The following is a 23,799-nucleotide window of genomic DNA, read 5'->3' as shown; positions in this document are numbered from 1 at the left end:
CTAAGGAAGGGGGAGAGCGAGTGTTCCCTCGTTCAGGAGACTCAGTGTTCCTAAGGAAGGGGGAGAGCGAGTGTTCCCTCGTTCAGGAGACTCAGTGTTCCTAAGGAAGGGGAGAGCGAGTGTTCCCTCGTTCAGGAGACTCAGTGTTCCTAAGGAAGGGGAGAGCGAGTGTTCCCTCGTTCAGGAGACTCAGTGTTCCTAAGGAAGGGGGAGAGCGAGTGTTCCCTCGTTCAGGAGACTCAGTGTTCCTAAGGAAGGGGAGAGCGAGTGTTCCCTCGTTCAGGAGACTCAGTGTTCCTAAGGAAGGGGAGAGCGAGTGTTCCCTCGTTCAGGAGACTCAGTGTTCCTAAGGAAGGGGGAGAGCGAGTGTTCCCTCGTTCAGGAGACTCAGTGTTCCTAAGGAAGGGGAGAGCGAGTGTTCCCTCGTTCAGGAGACTCAGTGTTCCTAAGGAAGGGGGAGAGCGAGTGTTCCCTCGTTCAGGAGACTCAGTGTTCCTAAGGAAGGGGGAGAGCGAGTGTTCCCTCGTTCAGGAGACTCAGTGTTCCTAAGGAAGGGGGAGAGCGAGTGTTCCCTCGATTCAGGAGACTCAGTGTTCCTAAGGAAGGGGGAGAGCGAGTGTTCCCTCGTTCAGGAGACTCAGTGTTCCTAAGGAAGGGGAGAGCGAGTGTTCCCTCGTTCAGGAGACTCAGTGTTCCTAAGGAAGGGGAGAGCGAGTGTTCCCTCGTTCAGGAGACTCAGTGTTCCTAAGGAAGGGGGAGAGCGAGTGTTCCCTCGTTCAGGAGACTCAGTGTTCCTAAGGAAGGGGGAGAGCGAGTGTTCCCTCGTTCAGGAGACTCAGTGTTCCTAAGGAAGGGGGAGATGTTTGCTCAGGAGACTCAGTGTTCCCGCACACGTTCAGGAGACTCAGTGTTCCTAAGGAAGGGGAGAGCGAGTGTTCCCTCGTTCAGGAGACTCAGTGTTCCTAAGGAAGGGGGAGAGCGAGTGTTCCCTCGTCAGGAGACTCAGTGTTCCTAAGGAAGGGGAGAGCGAGTGTTCCCTCGTTCAGGAGACTCAGTGTTCCTAAGGAAGGGGAGAGCGAGTGTTCCCTCGTTCAGGAGACTCAGTGTTCCTAAGGAAGGGGAGAGCGAGTGTTCCCTCGTTCAGGAGACTCAGTGTTCCTAAGGAAGGGGGAGAGCGAGTGTTCCCTCGTTCAGGAGACTCAGTGTTCCTAAGGAAGGGGGAGAGCGAGTGTTCCCTCGTTCAGGAGACTCAGTGTTCCTAAGGAAGGGGAGAGCGAGTGTTCCCTCGTTCAGGAGACTCAGTGTTCCTAAGGAAGGGGAGAGCGAGTGTTCCCTCGTTCAGGAGACTCAGTGTTCCTAAGGAAGGGGGAGAGCGAGTGTTCCCTCGTTCAGGAGACTCAGTGTTCCTAAGGAAGGGGAGAGCGAGTGTTCCCTCGTTCAGGAGACTCAGTGTTCCTAAGGAAGGGGGAGAGCGAGTGTTCCCTCGTTCAGGAGACTCAGTGTTCCTAAGGAAGGGGAGAGCGAGTGTTCCCTCGTTCAGGAGACTCAGTGTTCCTAAGGAAGGGGGAGAGCGAGTGTTCCCTCGTTCAGGAGACTCAGTGTTCCTAAGGAAGGGGAGAGCGAGTGTTCCCTCGTTCAGGAGACTCAGTGTTCCTAAGGAAGGGGAGAGCGAGTGTTCCCTCGTTCAGGAGACTCAGTGTTCCTAAGGAAGGGGGAGAGCGAGTGTTCCCTCGTTCAGGAGACTCAGTGTTCCTAAGGAAGGGGAGAGCGAGTGTTCCCTCGTTCAGGAGACTCAGTGTTCCTAAGGAAGGGGGAGAGCGAGTGTTCCCTCGTTCAGGAGACTCAGTGTTCCTAAGGAAGGGGAGAGCGAGTGTTCCCTCGTTCAGGAGACTCAGTGTTCCTAAGGAAGGGGAGAGCGAGTGTTCCCTCGTTCAGGAGACTCAGTGTTCCTAAGGAAGGGGGAGAGCGAGTGTTCCCTCGTTCAGGAGACTCAGTGTTCCTAAGGAAGGGGAGAGCGAGTGTTCCCTCGTTCAGGAGACTCAGTGTTCCTAAGGAAGGGGAGAGAGCGAGTGTTCCCTCGTTCAGGAGACTCAGTGTTCCTAAGGAAGGGGGAGAGCGAGTGTTCCCTCGTTCAGGAGACTCAGTGTTCCTAAGGAAGGGGAGAGCGAGTGTTCCCTCGTTCAGGAGACTCAGTGTTCCTAAGGAAGGGGAGAGCGAGTGTTCCCTCGTTCAGGAGACTCAGTGTTCCTAAGGAAGGGGGAGAGCGAGTGTTCCCTCGTTCAGGAGACTCAGTGTTCCTAAGGAAGGGGGAGAGCGAGTGTTCCCTCGTTCAGGAGACTCAGTGTTCCTAAGGAAGGGGGAGAGCGAGTGTTCCCTCGTTCAGGAGACTCAGTGTTCCTAAGGAAGGGGAGAGCGAGTGTTCCCTCGTTCAGGAGACTCAGTGTTCCTAAGGAAGGGGGAGAGCGAGTGTTCCCTCGTTCAGGAGACTCAGTGTTCCTAAGGAAGGGGGAGAGCGAGTGTTCCCTCGTTCAGGAGACTCAGTGTTCCTAAGGAAGGGGAGAGCGAGTGTTCCCTCGTTCAGGAGACTCAGTGTTCCTAAGGAAGGGGGAGAGCGAGTGTTCCCTCGTTCAGTAGACTCAGTGTTCCTAAGGAAGGGGGAGAGCGAGTGTTCCCTCGTTCAGGAGACTCAGTGTTCCTAAGGAAGGGGAGAGCGAGTGTTCCCTCGTTCAGGAGACTCAGTGTTCCTAAGGAAGGGGAGAGCGAGTGTTCCCCGTTCAGGAGACTCAGTGTTCCTAAGGAAGGGGGAGAGCGAGTGTTCCCTCGTTCAGGAGACTCAGTGTTCCTAAGGAAGGGGAGAGCGAGTGTTCCTCGTTCAGGAGACTCAGTGTTCCTAAGGAAGGGGAGAGCGAGTGTTCCCTCGTTCAGGAGACTCAGTGTTCCTAAGGAAGGGGAGAGCGAGTGTTCCCTCGTTCAGGAGACTCAGTGTTCCTAAGGAAGGGGGAGAGCGAGTGTTCCCTCGTTCAGGAGACTCAGTGTTCCTAAGGAAGGGAGAGCGAGTGTTCCCTCGTTCAGGAGACTCAGTGTTCCTAAGGAAGGGGAGAGCGAGTGTTCCCTCGTTCAGGAGACTCAGTGTTCCTAAGGAAGGGGGAGAGCGAGTGTTCCCTCGTTCAGGAGACTCAGTGTTCCTAAGGAAGGGGGAGAGCGAGTGTTCCCTCGTTCAGGAGACTCAGTGTTCCTAAGGAAGGGGAGAGCGAGTGTTCCCTCGTTCAGGAGACTCAGTGTTCCTAAGGAAGGGGGAGAGCGAGTGTTCCCACGTTCAGGAGACTCAGTGTTCCTAAGGAAGGGGGAGAGCGAGTGTTCCCTCGTTCAGGAGACTCAGTGTTCCTAAGGAAGGGGGAGAGCGAGTGTTCCCTCGTTCAGGAGACTCAGTGTTCCTAAGGAAGGGGGAGAGCGAGTGTGCTGGCCTCTCTCTGTGCTGGCCTCTCCATCCTGGTCTCAGCTAATTGGATGTGAGTGATGAGGCTTGTTGTTCCAATACCCATACTGTATACTACATACTTAATGAGTGTGTATATACTATTAGTTCATTTTAGTATACTGTAAACGAACAGTTTCCTTTCAGTTAAGCGTACTAGCTCTTTGAACTGTCTACTGGAAGTTGATGCTGTTGCGATTCAACCTCTTGTTAGCATAACAAATTGCTAGCTTGACATTTTACATCTTCAGGTGTGTTTATTATATTTAATCTGGGGTGTGTTATTGAAATCAATCTGGAGTGCCAGAGTACGCCCTGGGCGTTTGTAAAGTCAGAGCGTTGTCAGATTTTATTGTAAATTCAGAGCATTTTGCTCTCTGAGCGGTCAGAGCGCACACTGCCAGACACTGTCAGTGTGGTAGAGGGGTGGGGTGGGGTAGGGTAGAAGAGTAGGGTAGAAGAGTAGGGTAGAAGTACCGGTACAGGGTCAATGTGGAGGCTATATACAGGGGGTACCGGTACAGGGTCAATGTGGAGGCTATATACAGGGGGTACCGGTACAGGGTCAATGTGGAGGCTATATACAGGGGGTACCGGTACAGAGTCAGTGTGGAGGCTATATACAGGGGGTACCGGTACAGGGGTACAGGCTAGTTGAGGTAATCTGTACATGTAGGTGGGGGTGAAGTGCCTTTGCATAGATTATAAACTATGAGTAGCAGCAGTGTACAGGGAGGGGTCAATGTAAATTGTCCAGTGGCCATCTGATTAATTGTTCAGCACTTTTATGGTTTGGGGGTAGAAGATGTTGAGGAGCCTTTTTGACCTAGACTTGGCGCTCCCGTACCGCTTGCCGTGCGGTAGCAGAGAGAACAGTCTATAACTTGTGATTGGAGTCTGACGACTGTGCAGCTGGCAACACTTTAATTACGCTTTTTTGCCAACGTTTACTGACACCATATTCAACTGGTGTTGTGTTTGTAAATTCATCAGTTATTCTCTGGTACACTCAGACGAGAGTGTTCTGAAATCTGAGTAGATGGCCAGTGTGAATGTCGATTGAGACGACTGTACTACTTAGCTAAACTAAGAATGATGGGAATAATCAAGTCCATAAACATTGAGGAGTTAGATAGCATATAGTTAATCTACTGACAAGATCAATGTATTTAGTAGCCAACTAACGTTAGGTAGCTAGCTAACATACTGCTACTGCTATAATGATATGCTATGTGGCTCGTAAGGACAGCGTAGCTAACAAAATATCGGCCAATATAATGTGTAAGGTAACTATTTGAAAAGTCATGACTTTATTTCATTGTTCAACATTTTCTTAACATTTGTCATAATTAGGTCAAGCAATGCATTTCTATCTCTCACCCCCCTCGCTCTCTCGCTCTCTCACCCCCCCTCGCTCTCTCGCTCTCTCACCCCCCCTCGCTCTCTCACCCCCCCCTCACTCTCTCACCCCCTGGCTCTCTCGCTCTCTCACCCCCTGGCTCTCTCGCTCTCACCCCCTCGATCTCTCGCTCTCACCCCCCCTCGATTTCTCGCTCTCTCCCCCCTCGCTCTCTCGCTCTCAACCCCCTCGCTCTCTCGCTCTCAACCCCCCTCGCTCTCTCGCTCTCACCGTCCCTCGCTCTCTCGCTCTCCCCCTCGCTCTCTCGCTCTCACCCCCTCGCTCTCTCGCTCTCACCCCCTCGCTCTCTCGCTCCCCTCGCTCTCACCCCCTCGCTCTCATCCCCCCTCGCTCTCTCGCTCTCACCCCCTCTCGCTCTCTCGCTCTCTCGCTCTCACCCCCTCTCGCTCTCTCGCTCTCATCCCCCCTCGCTCTCTCGCTCTTCGCTCTCACCCCCCTCTCGCTGTCTCGCTCTCACCCCCTCTCGCTCTCACCCCCCACTCGCTCTCTCGCTCTCACCCCCCTCTCGCTCTCTCGCTCTCACCCCCTCTCGCTCTCTCGCTCTCACCCCTTCGCTCTCTCACTTTCGCGCTCTCACTCTCACCCCCTCGCTCTCTCGCTCTCATCCCCCCTCGCTCTCTCGCTCTCACCTCCCCTCGCTCTCTCGCTCTCACCTCCCGTCTCGCTCTCGCTCTCACCTCCCATCTCGCTCTCGCTCTCACCTCCCGTCTCGCTCTCGCTCTCACCTCCCGTCTCGCTCTCACTCTCACCTCCCGTCTCGCTCTCTCACTCTCGTCTCGCTCTCTCGCTCTCGTCTAGCTCTTGTCTCGCTCTCTCGCTCTCTCGCTCTCGTCTCGCTCTCTCGCTCTCACCTCCCATCTCGCTCTCTCGCTCTCGCCTCCCGTCTCGCTCTCACCTCCCGTCTCGCTCTCACCTCCCGTCTCGCTCTCTCGCTCTCGTCTTGCTCTCGTCTCGCTCTCTCGCTCTCGTCTCGCTCTCTCGCTCTCGTCTCGCTCTCTCGCGCTCTCGCTCTCGTCTCGCTCTCGTCTCGCTCTCTCGCTCTCGTCTCGCTCTCGTCTCGCTCTCTCGCTCTCACCTCCCGTCTCGCTCTCTCGCTCTCACCTCCCGTCTCGCTCTCTCGCTCTCACCTCCCGTCTCGCTCTCTCGCTCTCACCTCCCGTCTCGCTCTCTCGCTCTCACCTCCCGTCTCGCTCTCTCGCTCTGTTCTCGCTCTCTCGCTCTCGTCTCGCTCGCTCGCTCTCGTCTCGCTCTCTCGCTCTCGTCTCGCTTCACCTCCGTTTCGCTTCTCGCTCTCACCTCCCGTCTCGCTCTCTCGCTCACCTCCGTCTCGCTCTCTCGCTCTCACCTCCCGTCTCGCTCTCTCGCTCTCACCTCCCGCCTCGCTCTCTCGCTCTCACCTCCCGTCTCGCTCTCTCGCTCTCACCTCCCGTCTCGCTCTCTCGCTCTCACCTCCCGTCTCGCTCTCTTCGCTCTCACCTCCCGTCTCGCCATCGCTCTCACCTCCCGTCTCGCTCTCTCGCTCTCACCTCCCGTCTCGCTCTCTCGCTCTCACCTCCCGTCTCGCTCTCTCGCTCTCACCTCCCGTCCCTCGCTCTTCGCTCTCACCTCCGTCTCGCTCTCTCGCCCTCACCTCCCGTCTCGCTCTCTCGCTCTCACCTCCCGTCTCGCTCTCTCGCTCTCGTCTCGCTCTCTCGCTCTCGTCTCGCTCATCGCTCTCGTCTCGCTCTCACCTCCGTTTCGTTCTCTCGCTCTCACCTCCGTCTGCTAGCTCGCTCACCTCCCGTCTCGCTCTCTCGCTCTCACCTCCCGTCTCGTTCTCTCGCTCTCACCTCCCGTCTCGCACTCTCGCTCTCACCTCCCGTCTCGCTCTCTCGCTCTCACCTCCCGTCTCGCTCTCTCGCTCTCACCTCCCGTCTCGCTCTCTCGCTCTCACCTCCCGTCTCGCTCTCTCGCTCTCACCTCCCGTCTCGCTCTCTCGCTCTCGTCTCGCTCTCTCGCTCTCACCTCCCGTCTCGCTCTCTCGCTCTCGTCTCGCTCTCTCGCTCTCACCTCCCCTCGCTCTCACCTCCCGTCTCGCTCTCACGCTCTTGTCTCGCTCTCACGCTCTTGTCTCGCTCTCACGCTCTTGTCTCGCTCTCACGCTCTCGTCTCGCTCTCTCGCTGTCTTGCTCTCACCTCCCGTCTCGCTCTCTCGCTCTCGTCTCGCTCTCTCGCTCTCTTGCTCTCACCTCCCATCTCGCTCTCGCTCTCACCTCCCATCTCGCTCTCTCTCTCTCACCTCCCGTCTCGCTCTCTCGCTCTCTTGCTCTCACCTCCCGTCTCGCTCTCTCGCTCTCACCTCCCGTCTCGCTCTCTCGCTCTCACCTCCCGTCTCGCTCTCTCTGTGTCTGAGGTGTGTTCTGCAGGGCCTCACATGGCAGCACAGAACTAGCTTGCACTCAGCAATTTCCATCGTACATTTCACTCATCTGTTTATGGTCGTAGCAAATCCAGCCTATTAGGCCTATGCTCTGATTAGAGAACATATGCCCATGAGTACCACCAGGGGGTTTCAGGCTTTATTATTGTAGGCTATGGATATTATTTATATTAAGATAATCAGATGATGTGTTAAGTTAGTTTAATGCGACTTATATTAACCCAGAGGCCTTTTTGTGTAGGACGCCTATTATCATTACCATAATCACAACCCACTGCAGTTATGACATGCTGATTATGCTAATTGTAAACATGCTAATAACCCCTCTCTCCTCTCCCTGTGTTTCTCAGATCAGGCCCATGCTAGCTAGCCCCATGCTAATAACCCTGTCTCCTCTCCCTTTGTTCCTCAGATCAGGCCCATGCTAGCTAGCCCCATGCTAATAACCCTGTCTCCTCTCCCTGTGTTCCTCAGATCAGGTCTATGCTAGCTAGCACCATGCTAATAACCCTGTCTCCTCTCCCTGTGTTTCTCAGATCAGGCCCATGCTAGCTAGCACCATGCTAATAACCCTGTCCTCTCCCTGTGTTTCTCAGATCAGGTCTATGCTAGCTAGCCCCATGCTAATAACCCTGTCTCCTCTCCCTGTGTTTCTCAGATCAGGCCCATGCTAGCTAGCCCCATGCTAATAACCCTGTCTCCTCTCCCTGTGTTTCTCAGATCAGGCCCATGCTAGCTAGCCCCATGCTAATAACCCTGTCCTCTCCCTGTGTTTCTCAGATCAGGTCTATGCTAGCTAGCCCCATGCTAATAACCCTGTCTCCTCTCCCTGTGTTTCTCAGATCAGGCCCATGCTAGCTAGCCCCATGCTAATAACCCTGTCTCCTCTCCCTGTGTTTCTCAGATCAGGCCCATGCTAGCTAGCCCCATGCTAATAACCCTGTCCTCTCCCTGTGTTTCTCAGATCAGGCCCATGCTAGCTAGCCCCATGCTAATAACCCTGTCTCCTCTCCCTGTGTTTCTCAGATCAGGCCCATGCTAGCTAGCCCCATGCTAATAACCCTGTCTCCTCTCCCTGTGTTTCTCAGATCAGGCCCATGCTAGCTAGAGCCATGAGCGGTTTACTGAAGAGGAAGTTTGAGGAGGTCTGTGATGAGGACCAGTGCTACTCCTCGTCCTCCTCCCTGTCGTCCACAGCCTACTCCGGGTGGGACTCGGAGGGCGAGAGCTGCTACTCAGACACCCTTGACTCAACATCCAGCAACCCTGGCTCTCCAGACACACACTACAACAGTGAGTATCTAATCTACTTCCTCCGGCTTCACTATGCCTTCACTATGCCTTCACTAATCTCCACTAACCTCAGGAGACTGAGAAGATTTGGCATGGGCCCTCATATCCACAAAATGTTCTACAGCTGTAACATGGAGAACGTCTTAACTGGCAGCATCACTGCCAAATGCACCAACTTGACCCCAAAGCACTGCAGATGGTGGTGCGGACGGCCCAGTGCATCACTGCTTGGTATGTCAAACGCACCACCTTGACCCCAAAGCACTGCAGATGGTGGTGCGGACGGCCCAGTGCATCACTGAGGCCGATCTCCCTGCCATCCAGGACCTCTGTACCAGGCGGTGTCGGGAAAGGCTGAACAATAGGCTCCAGCCACCCAATCCATAGATTGTGCTATTGTCCGCCAAATGGTACCAAAGCGTCGGTTCTCGACCGACAGGCGCCTAAACAGCTTCTCCCATAAGAGTGCTAAATAGTTCATTAAATGGTTACCTGCACGGCCCCCCACTCCATCTCAAATCAAAGCTAACTTTATTTGTCACATGTGCCAAATGCAACAAGTGATGCTTACTTACAAGCCCTTAACTCTTCTTGAACTGCACTGTTGGTTAAGAAAATCTTTACCGAGTAGACTATAATAAAAAGTAGCACAATAAGAATAACAATAACGAGGCAAAATACAGGGGGTACTGGTACAGAGTCAATGTGGAGGCTATATACAGGGGGTACCGGTACAGAGTCAATGTGGAGGCTATATACAGGGGGTACCGGTACAGAGTCAATGTGGAGGCAATATACAGGGGTACCGGTACAGAGTCAATGTGGAGGCTATATACAGGGGGTACCGGTACAGAGTCAATGTGGAGGCTATATACAGGGGGTACTGGTACAGAGTCAATGTGGAGGCTATATACAGGGGGTACCGGTACAGAGCCAATGTGGAGGCTATATACAGGGGGTACCGGTACAGAGCCAATGTGGAGGCTATAAACAGGGGGTACCGGTACAGAGCCAATGTGGAGGCTATATAATAATAATAATATATCCCATTTAGCAGACGCTTTTGTCCAAAGCGACTTACAAGTCAGCTGGGGCCACTACTTTTACATATGGGTGGCCCCGAACCCACGACGCTTGGCGTTGCAAGCGCCATGCTCTACCGACTGAGCCACACAGGACTCCATATATATACAGGGGGTACCAGTACAGAGCCAATGTGGAGGCTATATGCAGGGGGTACCGGTATCGAGCCAATGTGGAGGCTATATGCAGGGGGTACCGGTACCGAGCCAATGTGGAGACTATATACAGGGGGTACCGGTACAGAGCCAATGTGGAGGATATATACAGGGGGTACCGGTACAGAGCCAATGTGGAGGCTATATACAGGGGGTACCGGTACAGAGCCAATGTGGAGGCTATATACAGGGGGTACCGGTACCGAGCCAATGTGGAGGCTATATACAGGGGGTACCGGTACCGAGCCAATGTGGAGACTATATACAGGGGGCACCGGTACAGAGTCAATGTGGAGGCTATATACAGGGGGTACCGGTACAATGTGGAGGCTATACAGGGGGTACCGGTACTGAGTCAGTATGGAGGCTATATACAGGGGGTACCGGTACAGAGTCAATGTGGAGGCTATATACAGGGGGTACCGGTACAGAGTCAATGTGGAGGCTATATACAGGGGGTACCGATACCAAGTCTATATGCGGGGGTACAGGTTACTCTAGGTAATTTGTACATCATATCAAATGTTATTTGTCACGTGCAGTGAATACAGGACCTTACAGGCTCTAACCAATAGTGCAAAAAAAGTATAAGGTGAACAATAGGTAAGTAAAGAAATAAAACAACAGTAAAAAGCCAGACTATGAAAAGTAGCGCGGCTTTAAAAGTAGCGAGGCCACATACAGACACCGGTTAGTCAGGCTGATTGAGGTAGTATGTACATGTAGATATGGTTGAAGTGACTATGCATATACGATGAACAGAGAGTAGCAGTAGCATAAGAGAGGGGTTGGCGGGTGGTGGGACACAATGCAGATAGCCCGGTTAGCCAATGTGCGGGAGCACTGGTTGGTCGACCCAATTTACATTTACATTTAAGTCATTTAGCAGACGCTCTTATCCAGAGCGACTTACAAATTGGTGAATTCACCTTCTGACATCCAGTGGAACAGCCACTTTACAATAGTGCATCTAAATCATTTAAGGGGGGGGGGGTGAGAAGGATTACTTTATCCTATCCTAGGTATTCCTTGAAGAGGTGGGGTTTCAGGTGTCTTGAGTTAGTATGTACATGAATGTATAGTTAAAGTGACTATGCATATATGATAAACAGAGAGTAGCAGCAGTGTTTGTGGGGGGGGGAGACACACAATGCAAATATTCCGGGTAGCCATTTGATTACCTGTTCAGGAGTCTTATGGCTTGCCTGTAAAAACTGTTGAGAAGCTTTTTTTGTCCTTGACTTGGCACTCCGGTACCGCTTGCCATGCGGTAGTAGAGAGAACAGTCTGACTGGGGTGGCTGGGGCCTTTGACAATTTTTAGGGCCTTCCTCTGACACCGCCTGGTGTAGAGGTCCTGAATGGCAGGCAGCTTAGCCCCACTGATGTACTGGGCCGTACGCACTACCCTCTAGTGCCTTGCGGTCAGAGGCCGAGCAGGCAGTGATGCCCTCGATGTTGCAGCTGTGGAACCTTTTGAGGATCTCAGGACCCATGCCAAATCTTTTTAGTTTCCTGAGGGGGAATAGGCGTTGTCGTGCCCTCTTCATCTTCACGACTGTCTTGGTGTGTTTGGACGAGAGGTCGATCGATTAATCGGAATGGCCGATTTCAAGTTTTCATAACAATCGGAATTCTGTATTTTTGGGCGCCGACGTGCCTTTTTTTATATATATATACAGTGCCTTGCGAAAGTATTCGGCCCCCTTGAACTTTGCGACCTTTTGCCACATTTCAGGCTTCAAGCATAAAGATATAAAACTGTATTTTTTTGTGAAGAATCAACAACAAGTGGGACACAATCATGAAGTGGAACGACATTTATTGGATATTTCAAACTTTTTTAACAAATCAAAAACTGAAAAATTGGGCGTGCAAAATTATTCAGCCCCTTTACTTTCAGTGCAGCAAACTCTCTCCAGAAGTTCAGTGAGGATCTCTGAATGATCCAATGTTGACCTAAATGACTAATGATGATAAATACAATCCACCTGTGTGTAATCAAGTCTCCGTATAAATGCATCTGCACTGTGATTTACATTTACATTACATTTAAGTCATTTGGCAGACGCTCTTATCCAGAGCGACTTACAAATTGGTGAATTCACCTTATGACATCCAGTGGAACAGCCACTTTACAATAGTGCATCTAAATCATTTAAGGGGGGGGGGTGAGAAGGATTACTTTATCCTATCCTAGGTATTCCTTAAAGAGGTGGGGTTTCAGGTGTCTCCGGAAGGTGGTGATTGACTCCGCTGTCCTGGCGTCGTGAGGGAGTTTGTTCCACCATTGGGGGGCCAGAGCAGCGAACAGTTTTGACTGGGCTGAGCGGGAACTGTACTTCCTCAGTGGTAGGGCAGATTCCTCAGTAGATCCAAAACATAAAGCAAAATCTACAATGGACTGGTTCAAAAATAAACATATCCAGGTGTTAGAATGGCCAAGTCAAAGTCCAGACCTGAATCCAATCGAGAATCTGTGGAAAGAACTGAAAACTGCTGTTCACAAATGCTCTCCATCCAACCTCACTGAGCTCGAGCTGTTTTGCAAAGCGGAATGGGAAAAAATTTCTGTCTCTCGATGTGCAAAACTGATAGAGACACACCCCAAGTGACTTACAACTGTAATCGCAGCAAAAGGTGGCGCTACAAAGTATTAACTTAAGGGGGCTGAATAATTTTGCACGCCCAATTTTTCAGTTTTTGATTTGTTAAAAAAGTTTGAAATATCCAATAAATGTCGTTCCGCTTCATGATTGTGTCCCACTTGTTGTTGATTCTTCACAAAAAAATGCAGTTTTATATTTTTATGTTTGAAGCCTGAAATGTGGCAAAAGGTCGCAAAGTTCAAGGGGGCCGAATACTTTCGCAAGGCACTGTACAAATGTATCTTTCTGTGCATATAGAGGTCCAACCTTCCATTTGGTACAAGGTGCAATGGTGGGTAAGTGACTTGGCATTTGTAATAAAGCACAAGGCTGCATGATAAACAGAGTCCAGTCTCTGTAAGACAGAGGAGGCTGCATGCATATACAACAAGTCACCATAATCAATTACAGAGAAAACAACAGTTGCTACTGCTAACAGTCTCTGGCAGAGTTCTAGCTCTGGTAAAGGTCATGAATTAATTTATTTGTACATTCAAGACCAGTTTGAGACCATAAAGGCCTACAGTGAATACCAAATATTTAGGAAGAGGTAGTCATTTCATGGAGTCTGAAGGAAAAAAACACGTCATCAGAGTGCGCAGCTGGAAAACACTCGGTTTCTTATTTTTGATTGAAACAAACCACTATTCATTAAATATGAATACAGAACTTATTTTTGCATGGATTCCGTGACGCGGCTTTTAACAGCAATGACCGCTATTTGTTGTCCCAGAATCCCACTTATCAGATATGTTGAAGTCGACTTGACAGAGATGTTAAGCTGTTAGCCATTAAGCTCGTTAGTCCCCGATGAGTTTTCTCCTCTTTGACTGAAGAATGAATAAATGAATGTTTCCAGAGCTGCTACGTTTTGTTTCAGGACAAACCAGGTCCCTCAGTTCCAATGCTGTAATTGTTTGCTTGCCGAGAATTATAGGCTTGAGGTTGAGGTGCCTTCACTGATCACGCAGGTCGCCTGTCTATGTAAGAGACTGAGGAAAACGCAGAGTGGAATGTTTACATTTTCTACGCCGGTGGCTTGATGGCATTTGCACTTGTTGGATGCAACTCCACCTTATTACCCGACTGGCCGGTGTTGCCCGGAGCTCCCCCACCTGACAGCAGAGTCGAAGGAGCACAGCAAGAGGAGCAAGACAATCAACAAAAAAATAAACTACACTATGAATTGAATGATGAATGATAGTAAAAAGCTTTGGAGCACCTTAAGTTAAATTCTGGGGAAAAAGGCAAACTCGGCTCCATCATTCATTGAATCAGATGGCTCATTCATCACAAAACCAAATGATATTGCCAACTACTTTAATTACTTTTTTTCCCATTGGAAAGATTAGCAAATGTAGGCATAACATGCAAATGCTGACACTACACATCCAGATATAACTGACGAAATTATGAAACATTGTAATTTCAAATTATCTAAAGTACGTGTGGAAGAGGTGAAAATATTGTCTATCAACAATGACAAGCCACCAGGGTCTGACAACCTGGATGGAGAATTACTGAGGATAATAGAGGACGATATTGCCACATCTTCAATTTAAGCCGACTATGGAGCGTGTGCCCTCAGGCCTGGAGGGAAGCTAGTCATTCCGCTACCCAAGAATAGTAAGCCCCCTTTACTGGCTCAAATAACTGACCAATCAGCCGGTTACCAAACCGTAGTAAACTTATGGAAAAATTGTTTGACCAGGTACAATGCTATTTTACAGTAAACAAATTGACAAACCTTTAGCACGCTTATAGGAAAGGACATTCAACAATCATAGCACTTACACAAATGACTCATGATTGGCTGAGAGAAATTGATGATGAAAAGATTGTAGGGACAGTTTTGTTAGACTTCATTGCCGCTTTTGACATTATCGATCATAGTCTACTGCTGGAAAAACTTGTGTTATGGCTTTACTAGCCCCCTGCTATATTGTGGATAATGTGTTACCTGTCTAACAGAACACAGAGGGTTCTTTAATGGAAGCCTCACCAACATAACCCTGGTAGAATCAGGAATTCCCCAAGGCAGCTTTCTAGGCCCTTTTACTTTTTTTAAAGTAATGAATTCCCACTGGCTTTGAGGAAAGCCAGAGTGTCTATGTATGTGGATGACTCAACACTATACATGTCATCTACTACAGCGACTGAAATGACTGCAACACTTAACAAAGAGCTGCAGTTAGTTTGAGAGTGGGTGGCGAGGAATAAGTTAGTCCTAAATATTTCAACAACTTAAACCATTGATTTGGGACATCATTCACTAAATCTTGTAATAAATCATGTGGAAATTAAGCAAGTTGAGGTGACTAAACTGCTTGAAGTAACCCTGGATTGTAAACTGTCATGGTCAAAACATATTGATGCAGTAGTAGCTAAGATGGCGAGAAGTCTCTGTAATAAAGCGCTGCTCTACCTTCTTAACAGCACTATCAACAAGGCGGGTCCTACAGGTCCTAGTTTCTACCTTCTTAACAAGGCAGGTCCTACAGGCCCTAGATTTGTTGCACCTGGACTACTGTTCAGTCGTGTGGTCAGGTGCCAAAAGAAAGGATTTAGGAAAATTGTAATTTGTTCAGAACAGGGCAGCACGGCTGGCCCTTGGATGCACACAGAGAGCTAATATTAATAATATGCATGTCAATCTCTCCTGGCTCACAGTGGAGGAGAGATTGACTTCATCACTACTTGCATTTGTGAGAGGTATTGACTTGTTGAATGCACCGAGCTGTCTGTTTGAACTACTGGCACCACAGCTCAGACACTCATGCATACCCCACAAGACATGCCACCAGAGGTCTCTTCACAGTCCCCAAGTCCAGAACATACTATGAGGCACACAGTACTACATAGAGACATGACTACATGGAACTTTATTCCACAGTACTACATAGAGCCATGAATACATGGAACTCTATTCCACATCAAGTAACTGACTCAAGCAGTAAAATAAAATAAAAAAAACAGATAAAAAAAGGCCTTATGGAACGGCGGGGACTGTGAAGCAGCACAAAAATATCCGCAGAGAGAGAGAGAGACACACACACACACACACGATAGCATACCCGCTATACACACATGTACACATGGGTTGTGTACTGTATATATGTGGAGTAGGGGCTTGAGGGCACACGATCTGTGAATGTATTGCTGGACCCCAGGAAGAGTAGCTGCTGCCTTGGCAGGAACTAATGAGGATCCATAATAAACCCCAGGAAGAGTAGCTGCTGCCTTGACAGGAACTAATGGGATCCATAATAAACCCCAGGAAGAGTAGCTGCTGACTTGGCAAGAACTAATGAGGATCCATAATAAACCCCAGGAAGAGTAGCTGCTGACTTGGCAGGAACTAATGAGGATCCATAATAAACCCCAGGAAGAGTAGCTGCTGCCTTGACAGGAACTAATGGGATCCATAATAAACCCCAGGAAGAGTAGCTGCTGACTTGGCAAGAACTAATGAGGATCCATAATAAACCCCAGGAAGAGTAGCTGCTGCCTTGACAGGAACTAATGGGATCCATAATAAACCCCAGGAAGAGTAGCTGCTGCCTTGGCAGGAACTAATGAGGATCCATAATAAACCCCAGGAAGAGTAGCTGCTGACTTGGCAAGAACTAATGGGGATCCACAATAAACCCCAGGAAGAGTAGCTGCTGCCTTGGCAAGAACTAATAGGGATTGATAATAAAACCCAGGAAGAGTAGCTGTTGCCATGGCAGGAACTAATGAGGATCCATAATAAACCCCAGGAAGAGTAGCTGCTGCCTTGGCAGGAACTAATGAGGATCCATAATAAACCCCAGGAAGAGTAGCTGCTGACTTGGCAAGAACTAATGGGGATCCACAATAAACCCCAGGAAGAGTAGCTGCTGCCTTGGCAGGAACTAATGAGGATCCATAATAAACCCCAGGAAGAGTAGCTGCTGACTTGGCAAGAACTAATAGGGATTGATAATAAACCCCTGGAAGAGAAGCTGCTGCCTTGGCAGGAACTAATGTTGATTGATAATAAACCCCAGGAAGAGTAGCTGCTGCTAGCTCACTGTCCCAGACAACTGTTTAAGAAATGGAAGGTTAAGTGATATTGAACAGATCTAATCAGAATGTAGGCATACATTTAAGATATACAATATACCACCCCCCATTCCATGTATTAAACTTTGACCTACCAGCACCATCACCCACTGTCACAGGTCACCGTAACCCACTGCCTGAATCTAGCAGGACAGCAGGTGTGTGATCTATGATGTTGTGGCTGGCCAGAATCTAGCAGGACACCAGGCAGGTGTGTGATGTTGTGGCTGGCCAGAATCTAGCAGGACACCAGGTGTGTGCACGTATGACTGGAAGTTGCTTTGGACAGAAACGTCTGCTAAATAGCATATATTATATTAGGTTAGCTCCTACCATGTAAGCCCAGTGGTTAGATGGCAGGTTAGCACCTACCATGTAAACCCAGTGGTGAGATGGCAGGTTACCACCTACCATGTAAACCCAGTGGTTAGATGGGAGGTTAGCACCTACCATGTAAACCCAGTGGTTAGATGGCAGGTTAGAACCTACCATGAAAACCCAGTGGTTAGATGGCAGGTTAGCACCTACCATGTAAACCCAGTGGTTAGGTGGCAGGTTAGCACCTACCATGTAAACCCAGTGGTTAGATGGCAGGTTACCACCTACCATGTAACCCCAGTGGTTAGATTGCAGGTTACCACCTACCATGTAAATCCAGTGGTTAGATTGCAGGTTACCACCTACCATGTAAATCCAGTGGTTAGATTGCAGGTTACCACCTACCATGTAAACCCAGTGGTTAGATTGCAGGTTAGCACCTACCATGTAAATCCAGTGGTTAGATTGCAGGTTAGCACCTACCATGTAAGCCCAGTGGTTAGAGAATAGATTATGGGATTCTGCTGTTCTCTGTTTAGTGAGTCCACCAGATCAGAGGCAGTAGGGATGACCAGGGATGTTCTCTGTTAAGTGAGTCCTCCAGATCAGAGGCAGTAGGGATGACGAGGGATGTTCTCTGTTTAGTGAGTCCTCCAGATCAGAGGCAGTAGGGATGACCAGGGATGTTCTCTGTTAAGTGAGTCCTCCAGATCAGAGGCAGTAGGGATGACGAGGGATGTTCTCTGTTAAGTGTGTGAATTGGACCATTTTACAAGTACTTTTGGGTGTCAGGGAAAATGTATGGAGTAAAAAGTACATTATTTTCTTTATGAATGTAGTGAAGTAAAATTTGTCACAAATAAAGATATAATAGATATATTACAATGTGTTTAAAATATGTTCACTTAATTTTATTTATTTTACTAGGCAACTCCGTTAAGTTCAAATTCTTATTTTCAATGACGCCCTTGTTAATGGGCAGAACGACAGATTTTTACCTTGTCAGCTCAGGGATCTGATCTTGAAACCTTTCGGTTACCAGTCCAATGCTCTAACCATTAGGCTACCTGCCACCCCAAGAACTTATGTTCGGTGGTGTTAGGAACTTATGTCTTAAATATAGAAAAAAAACATCCCTGTAGGAAACATCGATTGGACTGTCTACTGTCTGTCTGTATAGAAACATATGATTGGACTGTCTACTGTCTGTCTGTATAGAAACATATGATTGGACTGTCTACTGTCTGTATAGAAACATATGGTTGGACTGTCTAATGTCTGTCTGTATAGAAACATATGGTTGGACTGTCTTCTGTCTGTCTGTATAGAAACATATGGTTGGACTGTCTTCTGTCTGTCTGTATAGAAACATATGGTTGGACTGTCTACTGTCTGTCTGTATAGAAACATATGGTTGGACTGTCTACTGTCTGTATAGAAACACATGGTTGGACTGTCTACTGTCTGTCTGTATAGAAACATATGGTTGGACTGTCTACTGTCTGTCTGTATAGAAACATATGGCTGGACCGTCTACTAACCCTGTCTCCCTTCCTCCACTCCCTCCCTCACTCTCTCCTCCTAATACCAACCTGTTTCCTTTTCAAAACATTTCTTCTGTGGTGTCACTCTGTTCAACAGTCCTGATGTTTCACCAGCCTCTCCTCCATGTTATCTGATGCATGGTTCCATCTAGTGGCAATAGAGGGGAGTGCAGTTGCTTTGTGACTTGAACTGCAGTTCCTGTTAGTTTTTTTCACCTTTATTTAACTGCGCCCTGGCCAAGATGAAGCAAAGCAGTGAGCAAAAAACAACAACACAGAGTTACACATGGAATAAACAAACATACAGTCAATAACACAATAGAAAAATATATATACATTGTGTGCAAATGATGTAAGATTAAGGAGGTAAGGCAATAAATAGGCCGTAGTGGCAGAATAATTACAATTTAGCAATTAAACACTGGAGTGATAGATGTGCAGAAGATGAATGTGCAAGTAGAGATGCTGAGGTGCAAAGGAGCAAAAAAAAAAAATACAGTATTGGGGATGAGGTAGGTAGATTGGGTGGGTGGGCTATTTACAGATGGGCTATGTACAGGTGCAGTGATATGTGAGCTGCTCTGACAGCTAATGATGGAGATATGAGTCTCCAGCTTCAGTGATTTTTGCAATTCGTTCCAGTCATTGGCAGCAGAGAACTGGAAGGAAAGGCGGCCAAAGGAGGTCTTGGCTTTGGGGATGACCAGTGAGATATACCTGCTGGAGCGCATGCTACTGGTGGGTGTTGTTATGGTGACCAGTGAGCTGAGATAAGGCGGGGCTTTACCTAGCAGAGACTTATAGAACCTGGAGCCAGTGGGTCTGGCGACGGATATGAAACGAGGGCCAGCCAACGAGAGCGTACAGGTCACAGTGGTGGGTGGTATATGGGGCTTTGGTGACAAAACGGATGGCACTGTGATAGACTGCATTCAATTTGTTGAGTAGAGTGTTGGAGGCTATTTTGTAAATGACATCGCCGAAGTCAAGGATCGGTAGGATGGTATGTTTGGCAGCATGAGTGAAGGATGCTTTGTTGCAAAATAGGAAGCCAATTCTAGATTTATTTTTGGATTGGAGATGTTTAATGTGAGTCTGGAAGGAGAGTTTACAGTCTAACCAGACACCCAGGTATTTATAGTTGTCCACATATTCTAAGTCAGAACCGTCCAGAGTAGTGATGCTGGTCGGGTGGGTGGGTACGGACAGCAATCGGTTGAAGAGCATGCATTTAGTTTTACTAGCATTTAAGAGCAGTTGGAGGTCCCAGAATGAGAGTTGTATGGCATTAAAGCTTGTCAGGAGGTGAGTTAACACTGTGAATGTCTCTTGTTCTTCAAATCTCTTGAGGATTGACCAGTGTGATAACACCAGTCTCTCCCCCTCTCTCCCACTCTCTCTTTTCTTCTCTTTCTCTTCCTGTCTCTCCAGCTAAGTCCATCCTGAAGAAGGCTAAGTGTGAGCAGGGCGGGCGGGGCAACGTGACCTTTGACATGCTGACAGTGTTCCTGTTCCCGCGGTGCCAGGGCTTCAGCAGCGTGCCCAGTAGGGGGGGCTGTTCCCTGGGCATGATGCAGAGCCACAGCGCCCTCCGCAGGTACACCCTGGATGAATACGCTGTGGAGCAACACACCCTCCGTCGGGAGAAACTCCTCGACCGCCTCCGAGAGGAGAAACTGGATGCTCTCAAACAGAAGGTCAGACCTGGGAGATGTATGTATTGAGGCCTTGACTGAGTACAGGGAGACGAGACACAAAGTTCCCCATGTCTGGGTTAGCTAATGTAGTGATGTCTAGTTGGGAGTTGATTCTAACTTCCTGAGAACATGTATACGTGTATCACAATGATCCCCCGTCTCTCCCAGCTGACTCAGGGAGGCACGGTGGAGTCAGAGGAGGCTGACCGCCTCACCGTCGACGACATCCCAGAGGACGCGATGGACATTAGCAGCTGTAACCTAGACGACGGCTCCTTCCTCCACCCCTACCCCTCCAAGAGGAGACATGCCCTGCTAAAGGCTGCGGGGGTGAAGGTGGAGAAGGAGGAGAAGAGACAGCTGCAGCAGCTCAGAGTGTCCAGGGAGGATTGTGGGTGTGACTGCCAGGGGTTCTGTGAGCCAGAGACCTGCGCCTGCAGCGTGGCAGGAATCAAGTGTCAGGTAAGACACTTTACTAATGAAAACTCACATATGAACATTTATTCAACTTCAATGTTAATAGTAAACTGACCTCATGTTTTAAATACTTTATATTCATAACAATATGAGTTGGTTATTTGTCCACTGTAATATAATATTCTGAACCCTCAGGGACAAAGCAGAACCTGATATATTTTTTTTTACGTCCTCTTCTCTCCCCAGATGGACCACTCGTCATTTCCCTGCGGCTGCACTAAGGATGGCTGCGGTAACCTGGAAGGTCGTAAAGAGTTCAACTCCAGCCGGGTTCAGACCCACTACATCCACACCATCATGAAGCTAGAGCTGGAGAAGAGACTGGAGGAGACGTCTGGACCAGAGGAAGAGGACCTGGAAGAGACCGCCCCATGTCACTACTACAACCCCTTGTCCAATCGCTCCTCCTTCCACTTCATCTCAAAGCTGGCGGCGGTCAGGGAGAACAGCTGTAGTAGCGACATGACCGACTCCTCTGCCTCCTCTGGGGGGAGTGAATACTCAGTGGTGGGGCTAGGGCGGCGCTCCCGGGAGGATGGCCCTCTGCTGGATGATGTGGATGAGAATGGACTGAGCCGCATCCTCAGCTTCAGTGACATCGACGACTACAATGTAAACAACCGCATTGTCAATGACAACCGCTGCTGCCCCGAGCAACGTCTACAGCAACAGCCGTGGATGTTGACAGGGTTTATTACGGCAGACTTCCAAGAGGATAATAACAATCTAGAGGTTCACAGAGACAACCGGGCCATGGCCATAACACAACTGTTAGATGATAACGCTAACCAAGGCAACGCTCTGTTCCACCACAGCGGCTGCAGTGTCCCCAACACCCACTCTTCCTCAGTAGACTGCCCCAACACCCCCTCTTCCTCAGTAGACTGCCCCAACACCCCCTCTTCCTCAGTAGACTGCCCCAACACCCCCTCTTCCTCAGTAGACTGCCCCAACACCCCCTCTTCCTCAGTAGACTGCCCCAACACCCCCTCTTCCTCAGTAGACTGCCCCAACACCCCCTCTTCCTCAGTAGATGGCACCGCTGCCAGCCTGTCCTCAGAGTCTGACCTGGAGTTCTTTGATGGTTTCTGTCTGGGTCCTTCCTCCCTCTACAACTCCCTGAAGGAATACCAACACATGGACAGCTTCTTTCACTTCCAGTTGCCGAGTTACCCCAGCAGCCAATCACAGACCAGTGACCCTGGGGCCTGTCTCCTGGAGTCTCTGATTGGTCTGTCAGAATCTGTCCCAGAACCCCCTGCAACGTTCAGACAATCAACCGGACCTGAACTGCCAACTGTGTTCTGGGCTATGTAGTGAATTAGGGGGGACGGTAGGTACACTGCTGTTGGAAGAAGCTGTGATTTCTCGCTCCCCTATCTATTGTTAATGATATTCTGTTCTTGCCTTCCAAATCTTAGCAAAAGCAGTTGGTAATTATTGCTGTATGAAATGGCAGTGAACATTTAATTTGGAAAAAAGAATGTGAGACTAACATAAACGTGAACGCTCGATTGTGTAATCTGAGTCATGTATCTGTGACCATACGCTGATGCCGTGTGCTGGAGCCAAGCCTGCCCCTCCACACTAACACAACACAGAAACACAGAGGGTAACTGGTGCTAGTTGCTGTTCTGTTTGGGGACATGGTCAGTAGGGAATCTTTAAACGTTGCTGAATGTCAACCTCAGGGACTTTTTCTAGCTTTAGGAAGCAGACCGTTGTGGCCATTGAAACACTGTGTTACGTTTACACACACACAGACACACAGACAAACCCCCACTAGAATCACAATGTCCTCATAACCCCGTTTCCCATTACGTCTCTGTGCTCTGTCCCAGTTGACCCAGTTAGGGGGGGGGGTCAACCCCTGTGTTTCATCCGAAAGCTAGAGGCCCCCATAATGGTGCCCAAGGCTCTGGTATGGTACAGCAGTCCCTCCGTAAGCCCCTTGGTCAGCACTTTATCTGTGAAACTGATGATTGATGAACCATGACTTCCTGGTTCTCCATCTATGATTGACTTCTACTTGTAATTTGTTTTTTTATTTTATGATTTTCAATTTATTTTCAGATAAAAAAGCCTGCTAAACGTAGGTTCAAGCAGCAGTTTGATTTTTATAACCTGGAAATGCAATCTTACTTTAGGTATCAGTGACTTTGTCCCAAATGGCTCCCTTTTCCCTATATAGTGCACTACTTTAGACCAGAGCCCTAAAGAACCCTATTCCCTATATAGTGCACTACTTTAGACCAGAGCCCTTTGGCACCCTATTCCCTATATATAGTGCACTATTTCAGACCAGAGCCCTATGGCACCCTATTGGGGTGGCAGGGTAGCCTAGTGGTTAGAGCGTTGGACTAGTAACCAGACAGTTGCAAGTTCAAATCCCCGATCTGACAAGGTACAAATCTGTCATTCTGCCCCTGAACAGGCAGTTAACCCACTGTTCCTAGGTCGTCATTGAAAATCAGAATTTGTTCTTAACTGACTTGCCTGGTTAAATTAAAGGTAATAAAACATTGATGGGAGCCCGGGGGGCACTATTAGGACATAGAGGGCCACTTGAGGTACATTCCCTTATCCGTAATATCCCTGCTCTGCTCAGAGACATTGTTGGGATTTGGGGAAAATGGGATTATTTAAAAGCTAAATCCATTGCAAAATGATTTAACGGTCCAATGCAGCTGTTTTTATCTCAATATCAAATAATTTCTGGGCAATAATTAAGTACCTTACTGGGATTGTTGTCAATTAAAATGGTCACAGAGAAGGACAAAATGCATTCTTAGCAAAGGGCAAGATTGTAGCTCTGGCTGTCTGGGAGTGGTCTGAGTGGGGAGGGGAAAACAGAACATTAGCTGTTATTGGCAGAGAGGTTTGGAACTCTTTCTTATTGGTCTATTAACTCATTTACTGCATGGTGACCATGGAAGGACAAAAGTCAATCTCAACAAAAGAGGCTTACATTTCAGCCGGTCTTTTCAAACCGTTCTTACACTTAAAGGGCACTATCATCATTCCACAGTGTTATTCCAACCTCCTAGTGTGGAAATATAGATAAAACAGGAAATGTTTTCGACTGGGCTTGTATCATTTTAATATGTTTACATATTACATTTTGGTTACATTTTTTGTAATTATTTCAGATGTTATCTAATTTATGACATTGGGCTATAAGAGAA

The 23,799-nt window shown here is 48.8% G+C and overlaps 1 protein-coding gene across 1 annotated transcript in view; it reads left to right on the top strand.

The window, feature by feature from the left end:
* Positions 1-22,129, top strand: part of LOC135522970 (cysteine/serine-rich nuclear protein 2-like) — a 31,142-nt gene extending 9,013 nt beyond the window's left edge. Inside the window, exons 2-5 of the mRNA XM_064949698.1 lie at positions 8,403-8,607; positions 19,872-20,137; positions 20,306-20,599; positions 20,801-22,129. Coding sequence (XP_064805770.1) covers positions 8,412-8,607; positions 19,872-20,137; positions 20,306-20,599; positions 20,801-21,931 — 1,887 coding nt within the window. The 5' untranslated portion in view covers positions 8,403-8,411 and the 3' untranslated portion in view covers positions 21,932-22,129. The remainder of the gene's footprint in view (positions 1-8,402; positions 8,608-19,871; positions 20,138-20,305; positions 20,600-20,800) is intronic.
* Positions 22,130-23,799: the final 1,670 nt, after the last annotated feature.

Source organism: Oncorhynchus masou, chromosome 30 (genome assembly GCF_036934945.1).
Source record: "Oncorhynchus masou masou isolate Uvic2021 chromosome 30, UVic_Omas_1.1, whole genome shotgun sequence".
NCBI lineage: Eukaryota > Metazoa > Chordata > Actinopteri > Salmoniformes > Salmonidae > Oncorhynchus > Oncorhynchus masou.
This window is presented reverse-complemented; position numbering and strand designations above follow the sequence as displayed.